Source organism: Aspergillus viridinutans (genome assembly GCF_018404265.1).
Source record: "Aspergillus viridinutans IFM 47045 DNA, scaffold_13, whole genome shotgun sequence".
Taxonomy (NCBI): Eukaryota; Fungi; Ascomycota; class Eurotiomycetes; order Eurotiales; family Aspergillaceae; genus Aspergillus; species Aspergillus viridinutans.
The window spans coordinates 610092-630660 of NW_025091229.1; the positions used below are offsets into that span (position 1 = coordinate 610092).

Below are 20569 nucleotides of genomic sequence, written 5' to 3' on the forward strand. Positions count from 1 at the left end.
TACCGCCTTTCTCTCGGCCTTTGATGGACACAGTGTCTTTGTTATATCACATGAGAGCTCCGTTCTCTTCTTCTCTCCCAGAACAGGATGCAAACGTCCTGAGTGATCTATATCCATCTTTGAAATCCTTGAGTCAGGCCATGCGCACGCAGGAAGGGAGGTTTGCACTAGATGACTATATGGGGAGTCAACTGGGGACGGATATTGCTCAGTTCTGGAAGGAAGATCACGTTTATGAGTAAATGATTAAGCTCTGCTCTCTATTTGCATGTCATCCGATTTAACGACAGCAGTTGCAGATGCGGTATCTACAGGAACGCTTGAGTTGGAAGGAAAATAAATAACTTATTTGACCAGCGTAGAAAATCAACATCTTAGCCACAATAACCCGACCACTCCAGTATTTTCTTGACTTTCCCTGCAATAATTTTCCAGACATCATTGAGACTAACATTAAAATGACCCAACGAGCCCCATTATGTGAAGGCAGAAGCTTTAACTAAATGCAGCAGTGACGTAGGAGGGGTTTGATCACTGGAAGTTTCTGTCTCTTGACAGCCTGAGGCCAAGGAATATCGCTAGGCTTTGTATTACCTGGGTTGTGCTCCAGTTCCTAATTTGGAGACAATGGCATTTTTTAGCGCCAGGGACCACGAATGATTTGCCCCCTAAATGCCCGAGCGGCGAAGGAATCGAACAAAGTTCGAAAAAGTTAGCCTGGAATGAGTCGGATATGCGGCCGGTTTAAGAGAACTCCGGAGCCTGAGCGAGATTGCGCGTTTCGACCTGACAAAAGGGAACCCAACGGTGCCACATGTGTGTCCAGTGTGGCGCAGGCCCCGTTATTATCCAGAAGAGTGCCTTTAGTACTAACCGGGTATCAAGGACCAGTAGGACTAGGACTCCAGTCCAGTCCTCCACAAGACACCATCGTCATTCTAAGTTCCTACTATTGTTCATCCCCTCCCTCTTCACCCCTCCTTTCCTTACATTGACATCCACCATTCTTTCTACCGACTCTGCGCACTGCTTGGATTGAGCGTCCTGTCTTTTGCGTACATTTATCTAATCTCTTCCACGCTCACTTGCCGCTGCCGTTTGAAACTGATAGGTCAGATATCTTGACGCCTGGGCGCCATATCCGGGGAAGTCGGCAGCAACAGTCATGGTACGTCTACGCTTAACCTACACAATCAGCTTCGGAAAGAAACCGTGCTTAATTCAGAAATCGTTTTCTAACCCCGCGATTACTTCTAGGGACACTCACGACGTCCTGCTGGCGGAGAGAAGAAGAGTCGAGGCTTCGGTCGGTCCAAGGCGGCTGCCGATGTGGGCGATGGGCGACAAGCGGGAGGCAAGCCTCAGGTGAAGAAGGCCACCTTTGAGAGCACAAAGAAGAAGGAAATCGGTGTTTCAGATCTTACATTGTTGAGCAAAATCTCGAACGAGGCCATCAATGACAACCTGAAGCTGCGGTTTGAACATGACGAGATCTATGTAAGCATCGCCCGCCGACTAGGGGTACTCGAAGTGTTTGCGCTACTGAGGGCGTGTGCTGATCTCAATTCTTCGGATGATAGACATATATCGGCCATGTGTTGGTGTCCGTCAACCCTTTCCGAGACCGTGAGTTTACACCGAGCCATGTGCGATGTTCAAAGTCGCGTCGCTGACATCGTTGCTTCGCAGTGGGTATCTACACCGACAATGTTCTCCAGTCCTATCGAGGCAAAAATCGACTCGAAGTGCCTCCCCATGTCTTCGCGGTCGCAGAATCGGCCTACTACAACATGAAGTCCTACAAGGATAACCAGTGCGTGATTATCTCAGGAGAGTCGGGTGCAGGAAAAACGGAAGCTGCGAAGCGGATCATGCAGTACATCGCCAGTGTATCCGGAGGCACTGACTCGTCCATCCAGCACACCAAGGAAATGGTGCTAGCTACCAACCCGTTGCTCGAGTCATTCGGTAATGCGAAGACCCTGCGCAACAACAACTCCTCACGGTTTGGGAAGTATCTCGAACTGGAGTTCAACACAAACGGTGAACCCGTGGGTGCCAATATCACCAACTACCTACTCGAGAAATCCAGAGTAGTAGGACAAATCACAAACGAGCGAAACTTTCACATTTTCTACCAATTCACCAAGGCGGCGCCGCAGAAGTATAGAGGTCAGTTGACTTTTCCGATCTCACCAGTGCTTTCCCACTGACAGACAAGTAGATCTGTTCGGCATACAGCAACCGCAGTCATACCTCTACACCAGCCGATCGAAATGTTATGATGTCCCTGGCGTTGACGATTCTGCTGAGTTCCGCGATACTTTAAATGCAATGAGCGTGATTGGCATGACGGAGAGTGAGCAGGATGATGTCTTCCGTATGCTGTCTGCGATCCTGTGGATCGGCAACGTTCAATTTGCAGAAGACGATTCTGGAAACGCTGTTATTACGGATCAGTCGGTGGTTGACTATGTTGCATACCTCCTGGAGGTTGATGCTGCTCAGGTGAACAAGGCCTTTACCATTCGAGTGATGGAAACTGCTCGTGGAGGTCGCAGAGGGTCGGTCTATGAAGTTCCACTCAATACTGTCCAAGCTCTTGCCGTCCGTGACGCACTGGCCAAAGCAATCTACTTCAACCTGTTCGATTGGATCGTGCAGCGTGTCAACGCCTCCTTGACTGCCAGAGGAGAGGTTGCGAACTCGATTGGTATTCTGGATATTTACGGTTTTGAGATCTTCGAGAAGAACTCCTTCGAGCAACTCTGTATCAACTATGTCAACGAGAAGTTGCAGCAAATCTTCATCCAATTGACCCTTAAGGCTGAGCAGGATGAATACGCTCGTGAGCAGATTCAGTGGACCCCCATCAAATACTTTGACAATAAGGTCGTGTGCTCGTTGATCGAAGACAAGCGTCCACCTGGTGTATTTGCTGCCCTCAACGATGCCTGTGCAACAGCGCACGCCGATTCCAGCGCTGCGGATAACACGTTCGTCGGAAGACTCAACTTCTTGTCTCAAAATCCCAACTTTGAGAACCGCCAGGGTCAGTTCATTGTCAAGCATTACGCCGGTGATGTCAGCTACGCCGTTACCGGAATGACAGACAAGAACAAGGACCAGTTGCTGAAAGATCTTTTGAACCTGGTCGGAACAAGCGGCAACCAATTCGTCCATACCATCTTCCCCGAGCAAGTCAATCAGGATGACAAGAGACGCCCACCCACCGCCAGCGACAAGATCAAGGCCTCGGCTAACGACCTGGTGGCAACCTTGATGAAGGCGCAGCCCTCGTATATTCGGACAATCAAGCCGAACGATAACAAGGCGCCTAGGGAGTACAACGTGGGAAACGTTCTGCATCAGATTAAATACCTTGGTTTGCAGGAGAACGTTCGAATCAGACGTGCTGGTTTCGCTTACCGTCAAACATTCGACAAGTTCGTAGAGCGTTTCTACCTCTTGTCGCCTAAGACGTCTTATGCAGGTGATTACACATGGACAGGGGACGCTGAATCTGGCGCTCGTCAGATTCTGAAGGATACCAGCATACCCGCCGAAGAGTACCAGATGGGAATCACAAAGGTGTTTGTCAAGACTCCAGAGACGCTATTTGCTTTGGAAGCCATGCGTGACCGTTACTGGCACAACATGGCCATCCGAATCCAACGTGCGTGGCGAAACTATCTTCGCTATCGCACTGAGTGTGCTATTCGCATTCAGCGCTTCTGGCGTCGCACCACTGGTGGTCTCGAGTTCATTAAGCTGCGCGATCAGGGACATCAGCTTCTCAACGGGCGTAAGGAGCGTCGTCGGATGAGTCTGCTCGGTTCGCGCAGATTTCTTGGTGATTATGTCGGGGTGGGCAATAAAGGTGGACCCGGCGAGATGGTCCGTAACGGTGCAGCCATCAGCGGTGAGTACTTGGGAATGCTGAAATACAGCTCGATGGCTGGCTGACTTTGTTTTCTACAGGATCAGAGGATATCCTCTTTTCATGCCGCGGTGAGGTTCTGGTTTCAAAGTTTGGTCGGTCCAGCAAGCCTGCTCCTCGTATACTAGTCTTGGTAAGCTGATTGTTCCGCTTGCTCTTGTCTTTGGTGCTAACTCTATCAGACCAACCGCCACGTATACATCATAGCGCAAAACCTGGTCAACAATCAGCTGGTCATCTCGTCCGAAAGGACGATTCCAATCGGCGCCATCAAGGCTATCAGTGCCTCTAACTTGAAAGATGACTGGTTTTCAATTGTGGTTGGCAGTCCACAAGAGCCTGATCCTCTTGTCAACTGCGTGTTCAAGACGGAATTTTTCACCCACCTGAGCAACACTCTGCGCGGACAATTGAACTTGAAGATCGCCGACCAGTAAGTGTCACTGCTGGAGTATTTTGCCTTGCCACAGCTAACGAGGTTCAGCATCGAGTACAACAAGAAGCCGGGCAAATTGGCCACCGTCAAGGTCGTCAAGGATCCTGCTGTTGCCCGAGACGACAGCTACAAGAGTGGTACTCTTCACACCGGTCCTGGCGAGCCTGCCAACTCGGTATCCAAGCCAACACCGAGGCCCAAGCAAGTCAGTGCGCGTCCCGTCACGAAAGGGAAGCTACTCCGTCCTGGTGGCCCAGGAGGAGGGCCTTCCAAGCTGGCGGCCAGACCCACTCCTGCAGCTCAACCTCTGCCCCGTGTCACGCCGCAGCCAGCCGCACCTCAGCCAGCTGCCAGGGCCGTTCCACGGCCTGTTGCTGCCGTTGCTGCTTCTCACACGCGCACTGGTTCGACAGCTTCAGTGAGGGCGCCACCTCCACCGCCACCCGCGGCTGCACCCGCTCCGAAGAAGCCGACCGCAAAGGTTTTGTATGACTTCAATAGTCAGCAATCGAACGAGCTGTCAATCAAGGCTGGTGAGATTGTGCAGATTGTTTCCAAGGAAGGAAATGGTAAGACTGGAAGTCTTTTTACATCCTAACCGTCGACTAACGAGTGATAGGTTGGTGGCTGTGCATGAACATGACGACATCGGCGCAGGGTTGGACACCAGAAGCATATCTTGAAGAACAAGTCGCTCCGACACCGAAACCTGCTCCTCCTCCGCCGCCACCAGCAGCTCCGAGGTCGACGCCGGCACCGGCGACCAATGGCACCACCGCGGCTGCCAAGGCCAAGCCAGCACCTCCCGCGCCTCCAGCAAAGCGGCCGAACATGGCGGCACGAAAGGCAGTGCCTGCGCCGCCACCGGCTCCTCGCGACAGCGCTGTAAGCATGAATTCTCACGACTCGTCTGGGGGTAGCGGGCGTGGAACACCCAATAGTATGTCCAACGCAAGCTTAGCCGGTGGTCTTGCAGAGGCACTGAGAGCGCGACAACATGCAATGCAAGGAAAGCAGGACGACGATGACGACTGGTGATTGTCTCTTTGCTCTCCTTTCCCTTTCCTTTATTCCGCACTTTGACTCGTGCACCCCATATATTCTTTCTTCCTGCAGTTTTCCTCCATTCTACTTCTCCTCACTAGGCATTCATTAGATTGTTCCATTGTCGCATGTTGATTTCCGCAAGTCGATTCTTTTCGGGTCTGGCTTTTTGATACCAAAAGAGCGAGCCTAGATTGTTTGGCGCTTGCATACTCTGATATTGACTGATGCCGGAGGCATGGATTGAATGTAGGTATTTCCTACGAACCAACATAGAGCGTCGTATATAGCAATTGAATAGTTGGAGTATCACATGCGTTCGACATTTATAAACGTGACATGGTTATCGCGACCATCAAGGCCACGGGCATCATATCAACAGCTTAAACCATGGAATCGTCTACAGAAACTTGCTAGCCAGCTGCAACAGGCCACCACCAGGGCCACCGGTGCCAGCCATACCACCGCCCCCACTCTTCAAGTACATCTTGAGCGCCATTTCCGCCGCCGTATTGATAGCAGATTGCTTATCACCATTCTACAACAGTCAGCACATACCCTCATCCTCATCCTCAACCTCAACCACAAAAGCCAAAAGCCAAGGCAGAACGACAGAGCAAACTTACCACCTCCCCCTTGGCCTCCTTCTCCTCAAACATCTTCTTCGCCTGCGCCATCGCCAACCCAATAAACGCATTCTTGTCCATCCCGCTCTTCTCCCCCTCCGAGGACGTCGTGAACATCTTGAGCGCTTGCATCGCCGCCCCCGCACCGAGGGAGTTCGAGTCGTGTCTCCGCCCGCTTTCGCCGCCGCCGTTGTCGCCGCCGTAGAGCGACTGGTGCGCGTGGATCATCTCCTGCTCGTTGATGTCGTTGTCGGCGGAGAGGCGGTGCTTGTTCTCGTTTAGGAAGGAGAGGGCGGAGGTGAAGAGGGAGGTGTCCGAGGTGTTGGCGTGGGATTCGGCGTAGCGGACGGCGGGGTTGAAGTCGTCGTTGTCGTCGTCTCGGTTGTCGTGTCTGTTGTTGCTGTTGTTGTTGCTGTGCCCGTGGCCGGAAAGGGCGTCTTGGATCATGTTTGAGAAGGACATTTTGGTTGGTTGGGGTTCTTTTTCGGCTATATGGAATGAGGTTGGTTGAATGCGGTAGGTGTGGGAGATGGATGTGGATGGAGCTTTATATACTACAAACAACGGCGATCTTGTGTACTCTGTATCAGCCAGCTGAGGGGTCGCTGTCAGCTACGTATGAGGGTGGAACAGATCTGGCGGGGCAGTGGGACGCCGACTCAGCCACAGACTAATATCGTGGAGTATTATTGCCGTATTGGATTATTACAGTCCCTCAGCTCTCTTCAGAAGATATTCGACTGTTGAACTCTATAAGAGATAGAAAAGAGATAAATGATCGATTGTGGTATCATAGTCGCTGTAAACATCAAAGCAGATAACCTCCCAAGTCCCACCAGGCTCAGCCACAGCCCAGCGCAGCAAAGCCACTAGAACAGAGTAATGATGAAGATTCCCTAACGCCACAGCACCAGCCATATGCAAAATCCTACAGCAGCAATGACTCGTGTTCTTCATCGCTCAGATTCCACCAGAACCTCATCTGTCGCTCCCGCTCGCTAAGCACACACCGCTCGTCCTCGTCGAGGTCCGCCTCACGTATCCACTCATTGGGAAGCCCCCGTGGTCCGTACGGCTGGCCCCATTGTCGGCGGTCAAACTCCATGAACCCGCCAAAATGCTCGTCTGTGTTCGCCACCCAGATCGTGCTGCCATCCGGCGAAAAGTCCGCTCCGCCAATCTCTCCAAAGAAATCATGGACCTGCCGAGTCTGGTACGTCTGCGCATTGACGATGGCGATCCGGTCCGCCGGCTCGGCCAGTAGCAGCGTTCGGGGGCCTCCGCCGACCGGGGAGAATCGGACAGAGCGATACCCTGCTACGTCTGACTCGATCGTTTGTAAGATTCGCCAGGTGCGCGCATCCCAAATGATCACAGTCTTGTCTTGGTTGCTTGTAGCGATGTGTCGCATGTCCGGCGACCATGCGCACGCAAACCCGAAATCGCGATGACCACGGAGCGGCTGCACTGGTCGTCCTGTGTCTGCTTCCACTACCCAAGCATCGGGGGAATCCCCAATGACCACACGCAAACGCCCATCGGGGGACGTGGCGGTGCAATTGATTGCTCGCGACAGCTCGTGATCCGCAAGAAAAGTGTTGGTCTCACAATCCAGCACGCGAAGGTGCTGGTCATTCGACGCAAATATCGCCATCGGAGCGTGACTTGTCCGACTCGGGACGATATCAATGTGGTTGGTGATGCCATTGGCATTGGTCGTCACATACCCCTCCACCGTTGCGCCCTCCTTGCCCTCCGGTCGCAGGGCGTATTCCCCGGTAAACCCACCGGCGATGCAGACATTGTGCGCAGATTTCATGGTCGAAATTTTGACAGGTCCGCGGAATCCAGAATTAATTGGCGGTTTGGACAGGTCAATCAAGCAACTCAGGTCGTCATGCGCCGGAACCCACGAGTAGACCTTCGACTCGTGCGAGAAATGGACCGTGTTGTATGCCGGAACAGACATCAGATTCCGCAGCTGGAAGTGTTCGATAGAGGCACGATGTCTAGTGTGCATCGATTTCTCTCGAAAATAGAACTCTTCCTGCGGAAGTTTGCCGTCCATCTGATGATGCGGATAGTCCACGTTGTGATACGACGTATACCAGAGGTCTCGTAGTTCACGCGCATCCGACCGCTTTACGCGTAGGGTTTCCCACCATGGGATCTGTTGAATATCGTAGAAATCTCTGCTGTAGTTGTTCGGCCGGATGATCTTCTCCGGCGGTGTCCATCCAAGAATCCTGGATATTGGGTACGGCGGTAGCAACCTGGATATCAGCGGGAGACTAGGTGTTGAGCGCGTGGTCGATTCCAGGAGCCACTGGTTGATAAACTGATCGATATTGAGATTCCGTTCGTGAGCTACATCCGACGAAACGATTAGCCAAGCTGTCTACCGTGGACAGATCGATGAATACTCACTCGTGCCGTGGATCACAGATGCAGGAAGGTGGGCGTCTATTCCTGGAACATCTCCTATCGCGTCGCCTCCTGGAAAATTGTTGTGATCGCCGTGATTACCGGTAGGGGCTGCTTCCATCACCATTGGAAGCGGGTCATAGTCGAACGCTCGGTAGAAATCGTTAAAGTCGACATCGGCGAGTTGCACGGTAGCTTCGCGCGTCCGCGGACGGTCGATGTGCTCTTCGTAATAGTCATCGTCATGATCCAGATAAAACTTTTGCGTATCGTCGGGATCCTCCTCATGGTCGGAGACGCTAAACCCATCTCGCGGCATTGGTGACTCGTAATCCATAATCAAATCGCCCACATCGTCCTCATCGCTTTCTTCGGGAATGGCAGAAAAATGGTGTTCCAGGGCTGGATCGTTCGCCAGGATACTGTCCATGGCCATTCTGCCACCAGTCATGTACGGTCCGATAGGCACTCCACCTTGATGACCAAGGACATCCGTTGTTTCTGAATCAGACATATACAGATCCGCTGGCGGGGACGACGAGCGGCCGACTGATGCTGCTCGGACGGGCCTCCCCTCTCCTCGAAGATACTCTTCCCGCCCGATGACGGCGTTAACGACTTCTGAGACGGCGAGAGCATTCGAGTCGTTGTCGAAAGCGTTCGGGTATTGAGATACAGCGGTGAAGGCGGAGATACCCGCATCGCTCGAGCCGACGTCATTTCCTGGAGTCAAGCCGACATCGTGAGATTCTGAGATTGTTGCTACCATCGGAAACTCGTCAACATTCGTGCGCAGAGCAGCATGCTCATCGCCTTCCCTGGACATCTCGTCAGAGTCCTGGTCATCATAAGAGGAGGCCTGTCCGAACGACATATCCACAGGTCGCAGTCGTGATGGCCCAGGCGCATCACATGACGAGGGGTGAGATGTCCGATCACGATAACGGGGATGCGCAGGATTTTCTGAAGACGACGCGAAAAACGACGACGGCGATGATGATGATGATGATGACGATGTAAATGCAAAGTCACTTGGACCGGGCATCACTTGGTTGTACAAGTCGCTTCTTGCCGAGACGCAGGCTTGCGCAAGCCACGGAGGGATGATCGAGCCAGATCCCAGCCGATACAGCCGAGAAATCGCAGACAGTATTATTCCAAATTGAGACTGATAGGCACCAAACCGCACCAACCGTTGTACAGGCGGAGAGATAACCGACCACGTTGTTCCTTGTCGGGGATCAGGGATTACGGCGCCTCTGCTCTGCAATCGCCAGTCACCCCGCAGCTAGTCTCCCTCCACCCCCGCAGTGCGGCGAGAAGAAGGCTGTCCGATATTAAGTTAGGGAAAGGAATTCGAGACTCCGACCGAGTCAAAGCCAAGTCCTCAACGATATGTGGTTTGCAAGTTGTGCGCAAGTGTCAAGGCGCAATGATAAAATCAGGTCGCATAGCACCCGTAACGAGGGAGATGATTGATCTCAAAACGGTGAGGGGCGGTGTCGCAGTATGTATGTGGGTATGTACGTAAAAGGCAATAGTCGCACGCTCAGCCCGTAAGCATGAGTAATGTCATAAGACACAGAAGCCGAAGGCAACCGGTGGATAAATGATGAGACAACGGCCTTTGACTACTAGGCTGTTATGCCCTGTTCTGGTTAGTGGCGTTTCGATGGCTGCACAAGTTTAACGTGATGTGAGAGGACAATGTTAAAAGTGCTGCAGGTAAGAAATCAGCAACAAGGTTCAAGTGTGGATAGGAACGGCGCACTTCAGCATGGCCGGCGTGTTGGGCACAAGAACGTGCATAACCCGGATGTATCTAAGAAGATAGAGGTCGATCTGAGCGTCAGAGGCGGGTGATGATCAAGACACTAGGTACAAAATAGAACGGACATTTAAATTGACAGGGAGATGACAGAAAAAAGAGTTGATGAACCCAAAGGATGAATAGGGGGCTTCTGGTTGAGGCAGTTCAGATCGTAAACGAGGACATCGGCTGAGCGATGAGGTCAAATGAAGAGGGGAGAGATGGTGGATGACAAAGGAGAGAGAGTCTTAGTCAGAGTGCCAAAGTAAGTTAACGTAATCCACTACCGAGCCGATCAACCCCCCCGAGCCAATCACCCCTCATCCGATTTCAACGCGTTTGAACGTTTGAAGCCATCCAAATCAACCAAAACAATATATTTTTATTAGATCTAGCTAGTACGGCGTGTAGGGCAGCTAGATCTAGTATATCTAATAATGAAGTAATTAGAACACCTTGGTGGCGTGCGTTTAGGGGGTTCTGAAGGTAAAGGCGCGGAACTAGTAGATAGCCCTCTAATCTTATTATCTTGCTAATTTCTTGCCTGGATAAGATCCCTAGCTTCCTGAATGGAGAGTCCTTTATTAGGAGTTATCTAGTGTCTAGATTACTTTCTTTTCTGCTTCTCTTTCTCATTTGCTAGGTGTAGATCATGATTCTCCTTTATAAGAAGGGCTGCGCTATATAGAGCAATCTTATAGCCCTTAATAAGCTATTCTAATGTATGTTTTGAAGGTGAAGAAGGACTCTAAGATCCATACTTAAGAAGCTTCTTAATTAAGGAGGCTTGCTTGCCTAATTAATAGATATTATGAGGTGTTGTAAGTATAGAATTTAAAGACTAACTCCCTAGAAAGGGGGGGGTATCAAGGTGAATATAAAGCTAATTTAGTATCTTTTCTAGATTAAAAGAAATAATTCTAGCTGCTAGGAAGCTATTCTTAATATTCCTAGGCTTAAATATATTATAATAAGCTGTTGGATATGCCTTAAGGAAGTCTAATTTATTAATAGAGTTATATCCTAAGTATATCCTTTACTTAATAAGGCCTCTGTAAGCATGTTTTAATGGGCTAAAATAACTAATATCTAGTGGTTGTAGAAGATGAGAAGAATAAGGAGGTATGTAGATAGTAATAATATTATTATCCTTATAGGCTTTATTAAAACTAGGTATTAGATGGCTTCTGTAGCTATCTAAGATAAGTAGATAATATCTTCCAACTATATAGCTAGTTATTATAGAGATAAAGATCTTTTAAAGCTACTAGAGGCCTATCTTATCTGTTATTTATCTATTTTAACTAACTTTAATTCTCTAATTAGATGGTAGAGTATAATCTTGATACTATCCCTTGATATAAATCTTTCCCTTAAAGATTATATATAAAGGAAGCACCCAGCTAGTGGTATTAATATATTTAATTATTATAATCCATTCCTGATTGCCTGGCTGAATAAGATAAGGCTTTCTAGGTATATTAGCTCTTATTACTACCTTAGTAGTTATAATTAAGCCTATAGTAAAGCTAGTCTTATTAAAATTATAGATATCTTCCTCTAGTATTCTATATTGAGATATGATCTCATAGAATTAATAAAATTATTATTAGATCACCTTTAGATCTTCGCATTTTGCTTACTTATAATTATATCTCTGTGAATATTAGCTTTTGATCTCTGGCTGGCACTGAATAAACTTCGTAACCTAGTTCTTTCTAATAGTAGGAGAGGAGGTAGGATTCTACTGAGTAAGTAAGATATTAGCTATTTTATATATATAAGCAGGCCTAGGAGGGCATCCCTGCTAATCTATAGAAAGAATCCACTATAAGAGTGATTCCTCTTTATTAATAGTTATTTTATAGCCATTGGCACACTTCTTAGCCTGATAATTACATCTATTAATTTAACTGTAGAGAGTTGTGTAAGGAATATTAAAGACAGTAGCTGTGTAATAAATAGATAAAATTTCTTTCTTTTTTAAAGCAGAAATTGCTAAGAGAATCCTTCCCTCTTGTTCCACTAATTTTTTTAATGTTTGACGCGGTTTCGGTGGCATGGTGGTTGTTTGAATAGATTCAAATATCAAGTCTAGTGGAATTCGAAAGAGGTGATCGGCTTGGGGGGGTTGATCGGCTCGGTAGTGGATTATGTTAGTTACTCCATACTCCACTACAAAGCAATCCCCGTACCCAAGTTGTGCCTAGGTAGTTCTAGATAACTCCTTAGGACTCCAATAAACGTCGACCTATCACTGATCATTTATCAATTAATTATGGCAGCAAAGAAATAGAAGAGAGGATCAATTACAGTCGGGAATATGGCAAGTCCGTCTAACAGGTCTCTAGGTACTACAGAGCCCATCACGACAGGCATGGGCATTGGGCAATAGGTACAACTTCGAATCCAGCTCTATAATATCATGAGAATAGGATGTCTTTGTGGAATGTTTATTACATGCAGTAAGCAAAAACATCAAGAGGCCATAATTAAGAGTTCCATGAACAAGCACACTCGAAGCGCCACATCGTAATAGGTTCAAACAAGCTGGAGAAGAAATACATACACTTCAAAAATCGATCGAGGGCTCGACAGATATTATATGACATGGTTCGAGACACCGCTCCAAAATAAAATGCAACATATTACAAGAATCTTTTGTCATGATGATTATCCAATATATCGCAACGAAATTCAATAGTCCGAGTACGGCTCATATTGTGCCGGATACCCTCCGCCAAAAGGAGATTGTGCCCATCCACTCTGCATTCTCAGTCGGCGATCTGGTGAAGAGGTTAGTCGGTGTCATCATCCCTAGGAAAATCGAAAGTATCATACCTTTTTCAAAGTCTCGCCAACGCTTCATCGTGATCTTGCTGCTATCGAACTCTCCCTCCCCGGCTTCATGGCCCTTGTCCTGTTCTCCTGCCGTCTTACGAGTGTCGCCCCAACTGAAGTCGTCAAACTTCCAGTAAGAATACGTCGGAAGGACAAAGTTCCAGATGGGTAGTGAAACGAGATAGATCAACATCCACAACACGTAAACCACGCGATGCGCCGTCACGACAATGAGCACACCCGGCAGACCCAGGATGAGCGCGAGTAGTACCAGGGGGATGATTTGAACCGGTTTCCTGATGATGGAAATGATGACGACATAGAATGTGAATGCGATGGCCGCTGGAAGGACAAGGGTGCCGACCAACTCGATGAAGATGACAAACTGCATACTGAAGCAGAATGTTCCGCAAAGATCCCGGACGAGCACGAGTTCCATGAGGTTGTGGACAGTACTGTTAATCCAGCGACGCCGCTGAGAGAGAAGCACCATGAACTTGTCTGGCACCACGGTCTTACACACAGCCTGGGGCACAAAGATCTGCTTCCGCTTGGGGAAAGTTCGCAGCATCAGAGTCGACAGGTATCGATCTTCACCCAGAAGAAGCAGGTTCTTTTTGTGGAGAGTGTCCACCACGTTCTCAGAATAGTGTTCCACCACATCGGGATTGGCTAGGATGGGAACCCAATAATTCTGGCCTCCCTTGGGCGCCTTGATGCGGTACATGCAGAAACAGCCAGGCAGACAGGTCACACCACCAAAAACCGACTCGAAAGCCTTGGATTGATGATGTGAAATGAAGTATCTGCAAGTTTTATTAGAGACGGAAAGAAAAATAATAAATAAATAAATAAAGAGTACGACAAATGTAACCAGAAAAGGAGGGAAACACATACTCGAAGACCTGAATCATTGTCACCCAACTATCTGTCTTGTTGGCGATCTTGGTCTCGCCGCACAACCCCATGACATCTGGATCTTTCACCATGGCAGAAATCATATGGGTCAAGCTGTCGGGGAAAACTTTAGTATCTGCGTCAACCATGAGGACGACTTCGTAGAAGTCTGGCGGTATCCCGGTCACATTCCAGAGCCCAGTAAACATTTCATACTCCAGTTCTGTCATTCTCTCGTCGAACATGACCTTCTGCAGGAAAGACATGAGAATAATTTGACTGTCTCTCTTGCCTCTATTTCCAGGCTTTGCCTGCGTTGCCTCAGCCGGTGTACCGCACTTCACGATGATCATCATGGGTACACGCTGCTGCTTCTCCGGCGGAATAACCGAGGTCTCGCCATAGTCGTAGAACCCGGAATACACTTTCGCCATGTTATGACGCTTGGAACCGGTGGCAACGGCCACATAGGAGAATGCCTTAACCTCATCCGTGGGAATGACGTGATCTCGCATCATGCGAAGGACGATTTCCGGTGTGGAGTATTGTTCACCCTTACCCTTGATCATACCATCACAAATGACGATGATAGTCTTGTGGCTGTTGGGGTAATCGGTCATGGCGATAGAGTCCAGCGTAGTGCGGATACCTTCTTCGCCTTCAGAGTAGCAAGTGACCAAACACAGGGCGTGAGCAAGAGGGAACCCGTACGGCTGCCATTCAGGGGGAGGTTGCGGGACAACCGCTTCGTGGATGTATGCAGATGACCCGAGGCCATCGGACTCCGCCCCGACGACGAGGCTTGAGCGACTCGCAGACGGGTTCAGACGCGCTGGCTCCAGATGCAATGAGCCACCACTGCTGTTGTGGCTCTGTTTGTACATAGAATTGGCGGTGCTTGGGAGTAGCCGGGAGGTGGAGTTCTGACTGGCCATCGTAACGTACTGAGCCCTTTGCTTGCCTCCGTTGCTCACAGTATAGGGACTGGAGAATCGTGATGTTGTTGGTAAGAAGCTGGCTCGCTTGATAGGACGGTCAGGCAAGTGTTGGTCGGCAAGGCGAGGAGCAGGCCGATAGATGTCATTCGACCAGTCCTCAATCTCCTGCTTGCGGGTTTTCGAATCGGCTCCCATGCTGGTCTTCGAAGCCGCATACCGAGGAGAGACGAACCACTGGAAGAACAAGGCAAAAACGAATTTGACGACGACAATCGATAGGATGAATATCAAGGACACGTAGAGAACGACCTTGGACGCGATACAACCAACCGTGTCCGTATCGATAGTACCGACCTTGATGATCTGTGACAAGCACTTTCCAATCCTTTTATCCTCGCCGGTTTGGAGGTAGTAAGTCAAGTCAACGCCGCGCACATCGGGGTTCGTGCGAAGTTCTGTAAATTTAGCCGGAATGTTGACCTGAGATTCATCGAGCCAGTTCAGAAGGTCAAAGTCCAGGACGTTTCCTGAGTAAACCGCAAGATTTCGACTCTTATTCCTTGTATCAGCCCACGTGAAGTACACATCGCCTGAGCTCCGCAGGTTGTAGAACGCCTTCCGAGCGGTTCCCGAAGTGTGGCAGCCCCAGCCATTATAGTATGGCGAGGTGAAGTTCGGCTTCGAGGAGCCATCTTGGTTGAAAGCCGTACAGGGGAAGTACCAGGCGAGGTCTCCGTCTGAATTCGAAGGGATATCTGATCCCGATTTCAAGGTGATGAGATTTTTGCAGGCGCCGTTGACCTGCTGGAAGAAGAAACTTCCGTCCTGGCCCCCATACTTGTGAGATAAGTCATAGAGAACGTTAGCGTCAGCCGTAATACCCGCAGCCGCTGGATGCTTCGACCGAGACAGATCGTAGGCCTCCCCATGAAAGATCATGTACCCACGGTCGACATGATTGATCTTCAACCGTGTCGGAGGCGAGGAACACACAGTTGCAGTAAAACCAAAGGTGAGGAAACCGACAAATGTTGCGATAAGTAGAATGAGACTGATAAGACCGATCTTCTCACGCCAGGCTTCTCGCTGGGCCTTTTGCGGCATCCCAAAACATTTCAGGATGAAGTTGGGCGCCCAGAAAGTGATGATGGCACAGTAAGCGCTCCAGGGGCTCGGCGGACGAACTTGCTCCATGGCCTTCTGTCGTCGTTTCTCCTCTGCAGCTTCCTTTCTTGAGGGTTTCCGAGACTTCTTCCTCTTCGACCGATGACGGCTCGGCGCCCGCTCCATGGGCTTGTTGATGTTTCCGTGCGTAGCAAAATCACCGTCCCCGCCTCTGTGCTCTGTGCTTTGCGAACTGTCTCTGTTGAGCTCATCGCCTTCGATCAGTGGTTCATTTCCGGTTGTTGATGGGTATACTGGCATATTTTGAGACTTCTGAAGATAGTGGTAGTTGGGATGGTTCTCATCGATGCGACTGCGCTCCGGCCTCACTTGACTCTTCTTGTGCCCACCGGGTACGAGTCTCTCTTCATCCATATCCCTAGTTCTCCTGGAGCTGTGCGAATGGCGGCGATGGTGGTGTCGATGCGGGCTGGACAGTGTCTCGTTGTTGTCGCCCGGCTCGATATCCCGACGTCGTCTGCGCGAACTGTCTCGGAACGCCTGCGTTTCCTCTCGCCGCGGGGAGACCATTCCCGGCCTCTGGGGCAAAGACATGACGCTTCTATGGATCCAGAAAAACCTTGTCAGTGACCCTGACTGGTATCCGTCGAGATCTGACAGAAAAGGATTGGAAAATGCTGCGCCAAAGTCACTCACCTTTACTGACTGCCGAGCATGAATGGACTTGAAAATTTCAAATATATCGCAGTAGCTGAGTGCCTTTTCAAGGGACTAAGTTACAAGATGTGGGGGACTGCCGGAGTCGCAATATATCTGTCGCGCACTGAGTCCGCGATGTCCTCCTTTCTGTCGAATACTATAAGCGACTACCCGAAGTCTTACAATATCGCAGAGTGAATAATCCAAAAAGGAAGTTGAATGTTGTGAACGATCGTGGATTGTCGTGTGTGAGCGAGGGCTGAGGATAATCGCTGCTGACAGGACGCGGGAGAATTGACCTGATCAGAAGTCCTCCTATTATTCAAGCGAGTGACTGACGCCGGTCAGGACAGCATATTGAGGATCGCAGTCGAGAGCGAAGATGGGAGTATGCAACGAAAAGAACGAAGCGGAAATTTGGGAAGAAAGCGCCCCGTGTTGAAAAGAGATTACTGGAGAGGTTTGGACGGTTGGGCCCTGAAAGACAGCGATGGCAGGTGATCGAAGATGGTGCGATGCGGAGCAGGCTGGCCAGACCAAGAAGGGGTAAAGAAAAATACGGCCGACCACTACGATGGAAAGGACTTGCACCATACCTTAGGTACACTACTAAAGGGAAAATTGGGAGTGTCCTTCGCAGTACAGAACCCTTGAAACTAGAGTGACCTTAAGTATTTGTACAAAGTGAAGCGCTTTCATTTGTGAGTATGCGACTGTTTTCTGTTCTGTACAATCAATACTGCAATAGGTATTCTCCCTTGCGGTCTTGCCTGCTTACTCAAGAGGCATCACGAAATCATCTTGAAATTGCGACCTGTGTTATATCATCATTATCCAAGACCCCGAACAAGCATGTTTCACCTGCGGTCAATCAGAAGATTTAGCGAAATGAACTGTCATCAAATGATCATAAAAGTCATGCTGGTCTACCTAGTACATACTACTACTGTATGGGAACAGGGGCTAGAGGCGGTAGTGCTGCGACCGTAGCAGGCTTCTCCAATTATTGTACACAAATAAGAGCCATGTGCTCGGTCGCTAGGGGCAATCTACCTATTATTCCTAAGCCTCTTTTAGGTTTAGTGAATCCAATGGGTCCGCTAAGGGTCAACTTACAATAGCGCTTATTGGTTATATCATTGGAAGAAATAAATCTAGCCATATATGGGAAAGCTTGACGATGTTAAACCAATCATACAAAGCACGGTCTTTTTGAGTTTCCCTGGTCCTCTCCTCGCTCCTGAAATGATCTAAAATTGAAGTTTCCAAGGGTCACCACTCCGCACTGCACCAAAGAATGAGTCGAGTACAGATTTGCTCCTGGACTTTGCTGAAGATACATTTTATCTCTGTATTTTGTTGCTGAGACATGCTCCAGCACGTGCAGAAAGTATTGGAAGAAGACAACATCAATACTCCATGCCTCAGACTTGTTGTCTGAGACATTGATCTTATGCATGTAAAACTGTACTGGACTGCTACTGGTACATCTAAGCCACCTCAACGGGGAGTATTCTATTTTCAGATACACTATGAAGTTAAAACTTAGAACTGCCCAGCCTGAGCTTGTTGGGTCAGATATGCTCCGTCACACAACAATTTTGTCAAAGCCAGTGGACAAAATTTTCAATGCAAATCCAAGTAGGAAATTATTATTATATGCCCACGCACTGAATAAGAGATAGAATAGATTCCTTTTCACAATATACAGAGTACATGTAGTCGCGTAGCGGCGTAGGTACCGCCGTTGACCTAAAATGTCTCGGCTGCATGTCTGGGATATCCGTCTGACCCGATGACTCGGCCTGGGTTCCGAACCATGCCAACGCGCAGTTGTATTCGCGAGATTATCCATCACCTCATCAAGAAGTTGACTTGGTTGATTGTTACACATTACATGCTATCCATGTGTTGTATTCATGTGTGATGATCGCAGAATTAATCTGCTATGTGACTAATAGTACTCCAATAGGTAAAGCCTAGATACTGTTCAGCCACCAGAAGTGCATCTCCACAGGAAGAGCAACAACTTTCTGAGAACCGTTTACTGTTATCTACGCCTGGTTCAGGGGCCTTGTGGCAATGCTACAGCTTGATTCTTACAAACGAGGGATTCGTTTCCACAGACAGAACATTTCAATCGTCTGGATTTTCTGTGATGTCTAGCCTACTCCATATAACTAGCTATCTCCTCCCTTTTGTTAATTGTCAAGACTCAAGGCTTTACCAAACAGTCAGGGTTCTCGTGGTTCAATTAATCAGATCATAATATGATCCATGTGTGCACAAGCCCTGTAAAGAGCTCACATGCAGAGTATCGATCCTGCAGTCCTTAGTACTTAGTAGTGCCATGAGATCGATTGACTCGACCACTATTCACCAATAGCAAGTCTGGCTCTCTGGAACTTGGATGATGACACTTGCATTACAGATCCTCACGACTGCTCGACGCTCTCATTGCTCAATGCCTTCGGAATATCGATTGTGGAGAACTCACCCGGGTCCGTGGTCCAGCACTGAGAACCCGACACAACGCGGTGAGTCCAATGCCATGTATATGATACTGATCATGTACTCTGCAGTACTATTTTCCATACTTACGCTGTACAATCAGACGGCAATGCATTGATATGTAGAGGAGCAAATTGACTATCAGATACTGCAGGTCTCTCTAGTACCTTTAGTTATCGTATCCTCCGACCTTGGTCCTTCCATCTGCCAGAGACACATCACCGGAATCTCACTTTGGGCACTTTTAAGCGATGCTGAGACCAATAGTGACGTTTTTCGTTAAAGATTGCCTGGAGGGTCCTCTTAGCCAAAGTGTAGGAGATGACAAGGCTGAGGCTGAAATACGAGGCGGCTGAGGGTACGGTGAGGATGTCCATTTCCACCTCACTGTTGCAGTAATTTTTGCAGCTTGTGGTCAGGAAATCAGTGAACAAAGCCTCACTGCGCGGAAGTATTTCTGGACTGTAGGAGGTCTTTTTCAGCTTTGAATTCAGAATGGGTGGGAACGAGGAATCCAGACCATTAAGCCTTTCAACTGCTCCGCGAATGTTGTTATGGGGAAGGACTTGGCAAGGATTGCGGCATCGTCATTGTGCAAGCTCCACGCCGCAGGCTGTCTGTAATCTGTATGTTGATTTCATGATGAGCCGCATTCTAGCGAGTTGTCTAGGTTCACTTTTTAGGCTTGACTATCTTCTATGTATTTTATGTTTGTGCCTTTTCTCCAGATAGATCTCCAGTTAGACTTAAGTGAATGAATATCTTGATTAATGCGACCGCCAAGATCAACCTTGTGCATAGGGTTCCATTATTCCTTGTTTTTTTTTAAAAGTACTTGTAAGTTATAACCTGCAGTTAAAACAAGATCAAAAACATGGTGTACTCTCATGCGTGTAACTCTGTACAACCTTTGATGTTGCTATTTCATCATACTGACGTGCCTTGAGATACAACGAATGAAACCAAGGAAGACCCCTTAGTTGTCCAGTCAGGCGGATGTCCAGAAGGTTCAACACTATTGGCTGGTCTGTGATAATCATTGACTTCGTACCTAGAATTACCCACTCGGCACGGCATACTCCGTACGGAGCCACTGCCACCAGAGACAGCTGTCGTTTTCTTGAAGTACCTTATTGTATGTCACTACTCATTTAAATAACTAATATCAGGATACAATACAGATTCAGCATATGATACAGATTATTCAACCGATACTATTTTTGCCCCTGTAGCCTAAAATCTTCGGGGTCCGTAAGCGACGGATGAATATCTGCATTT

General features: G+C 48.8%; 4 protein-coding genes across 4 annotated transcripts; 1 reads left to right on the plus strand and 3 right to left on the minus strand.

Moving 5' to 3' along the window:
• Nucleotides 1-1165: 1165 nt before the first annotated feature.
• Aspvir_002984 (class I myosin myoA) lies at nucleotides 1166-5414 on the plus strand (the record flags this gene model as incomplete). The annotated part of the gene is made up of 9 exons (XM_043274573.1): nucleotides 1166-1168; nucleotides 1258-1497; nucleotides 1581-1626; nucleotides 1690-2172; nucleotides 2225-3922; nucleotides 3982-4073; nucleotides 4123-4373; nucleotides 4425-4945; nucleotides 4996-5414. 9 exons carry the CDS (start codon nucleotides 1166-1168, stop codon nucleotides 5412-5414), a joined length of 3753 nt encoding a protein of 1250 aa, XP_043130508.1.
• A 406-nt stretch (nucleotides 5415-5820) lies between these two features.
• Nucleotides 5821-6508, minus strand: Aspvir_002985 (uncharacterized protein; the record flags this gene model as incomplete). Its single annotated transcript, XM_043274574.1, has 2 exons — nucleotides 5821-5958; nucleotides 6047-6508. 2 exons carry the CDS (start codon nucleotides 6506-6508, stop codon nucleotides 5821-5823), a joined length of 600 nt encoding a protein of 199 aa, XP_043130509.1.
• A 466-nt stretch (nucleotides 6509-6974) lies between these two features.
• Aspvir_002986 (WD40 repeat domain-containing protein) lies at nucleotides 6975-9515 on the minus strand (the record flags this gene model as incomplete). The annotated part of the gene is made up of 2 exons (XM_043274575.1): nucleotides 6975-8413; nucleotides 8474-9515. The coding sequence occupies 2 exons, from the start codon at nucleotides 9513-9515 to the stop codon at nucleotides 6975-6977; spliced, it is 2481 nt and encodes an 826-aa protein (XP_043130510.1).
• Nucleotides 9516-12977: 3462 nt separating this feature from the next.
• Nucleotides 12978-16675, minus strand: chsF (chitin synthase CHS3; the record flags this gene model as incomplete). The annotated part of the gene is made up of 3 exons (XM_043274576.1): nucleotides 12978-13066; nucleotides 13122-13927; nucleotides 14019-16675. The coding sequence occupies 3 exons, from the start codon at nucleotides 16673-16675 to the stop codon at nucleotides 12978-12980; spliced, it is 3552 nt and encodes a 1183-aa protein (XP_043130511.1).
• Nucleotides 16676-20569: the final 3894 nt, after the last annotated feature.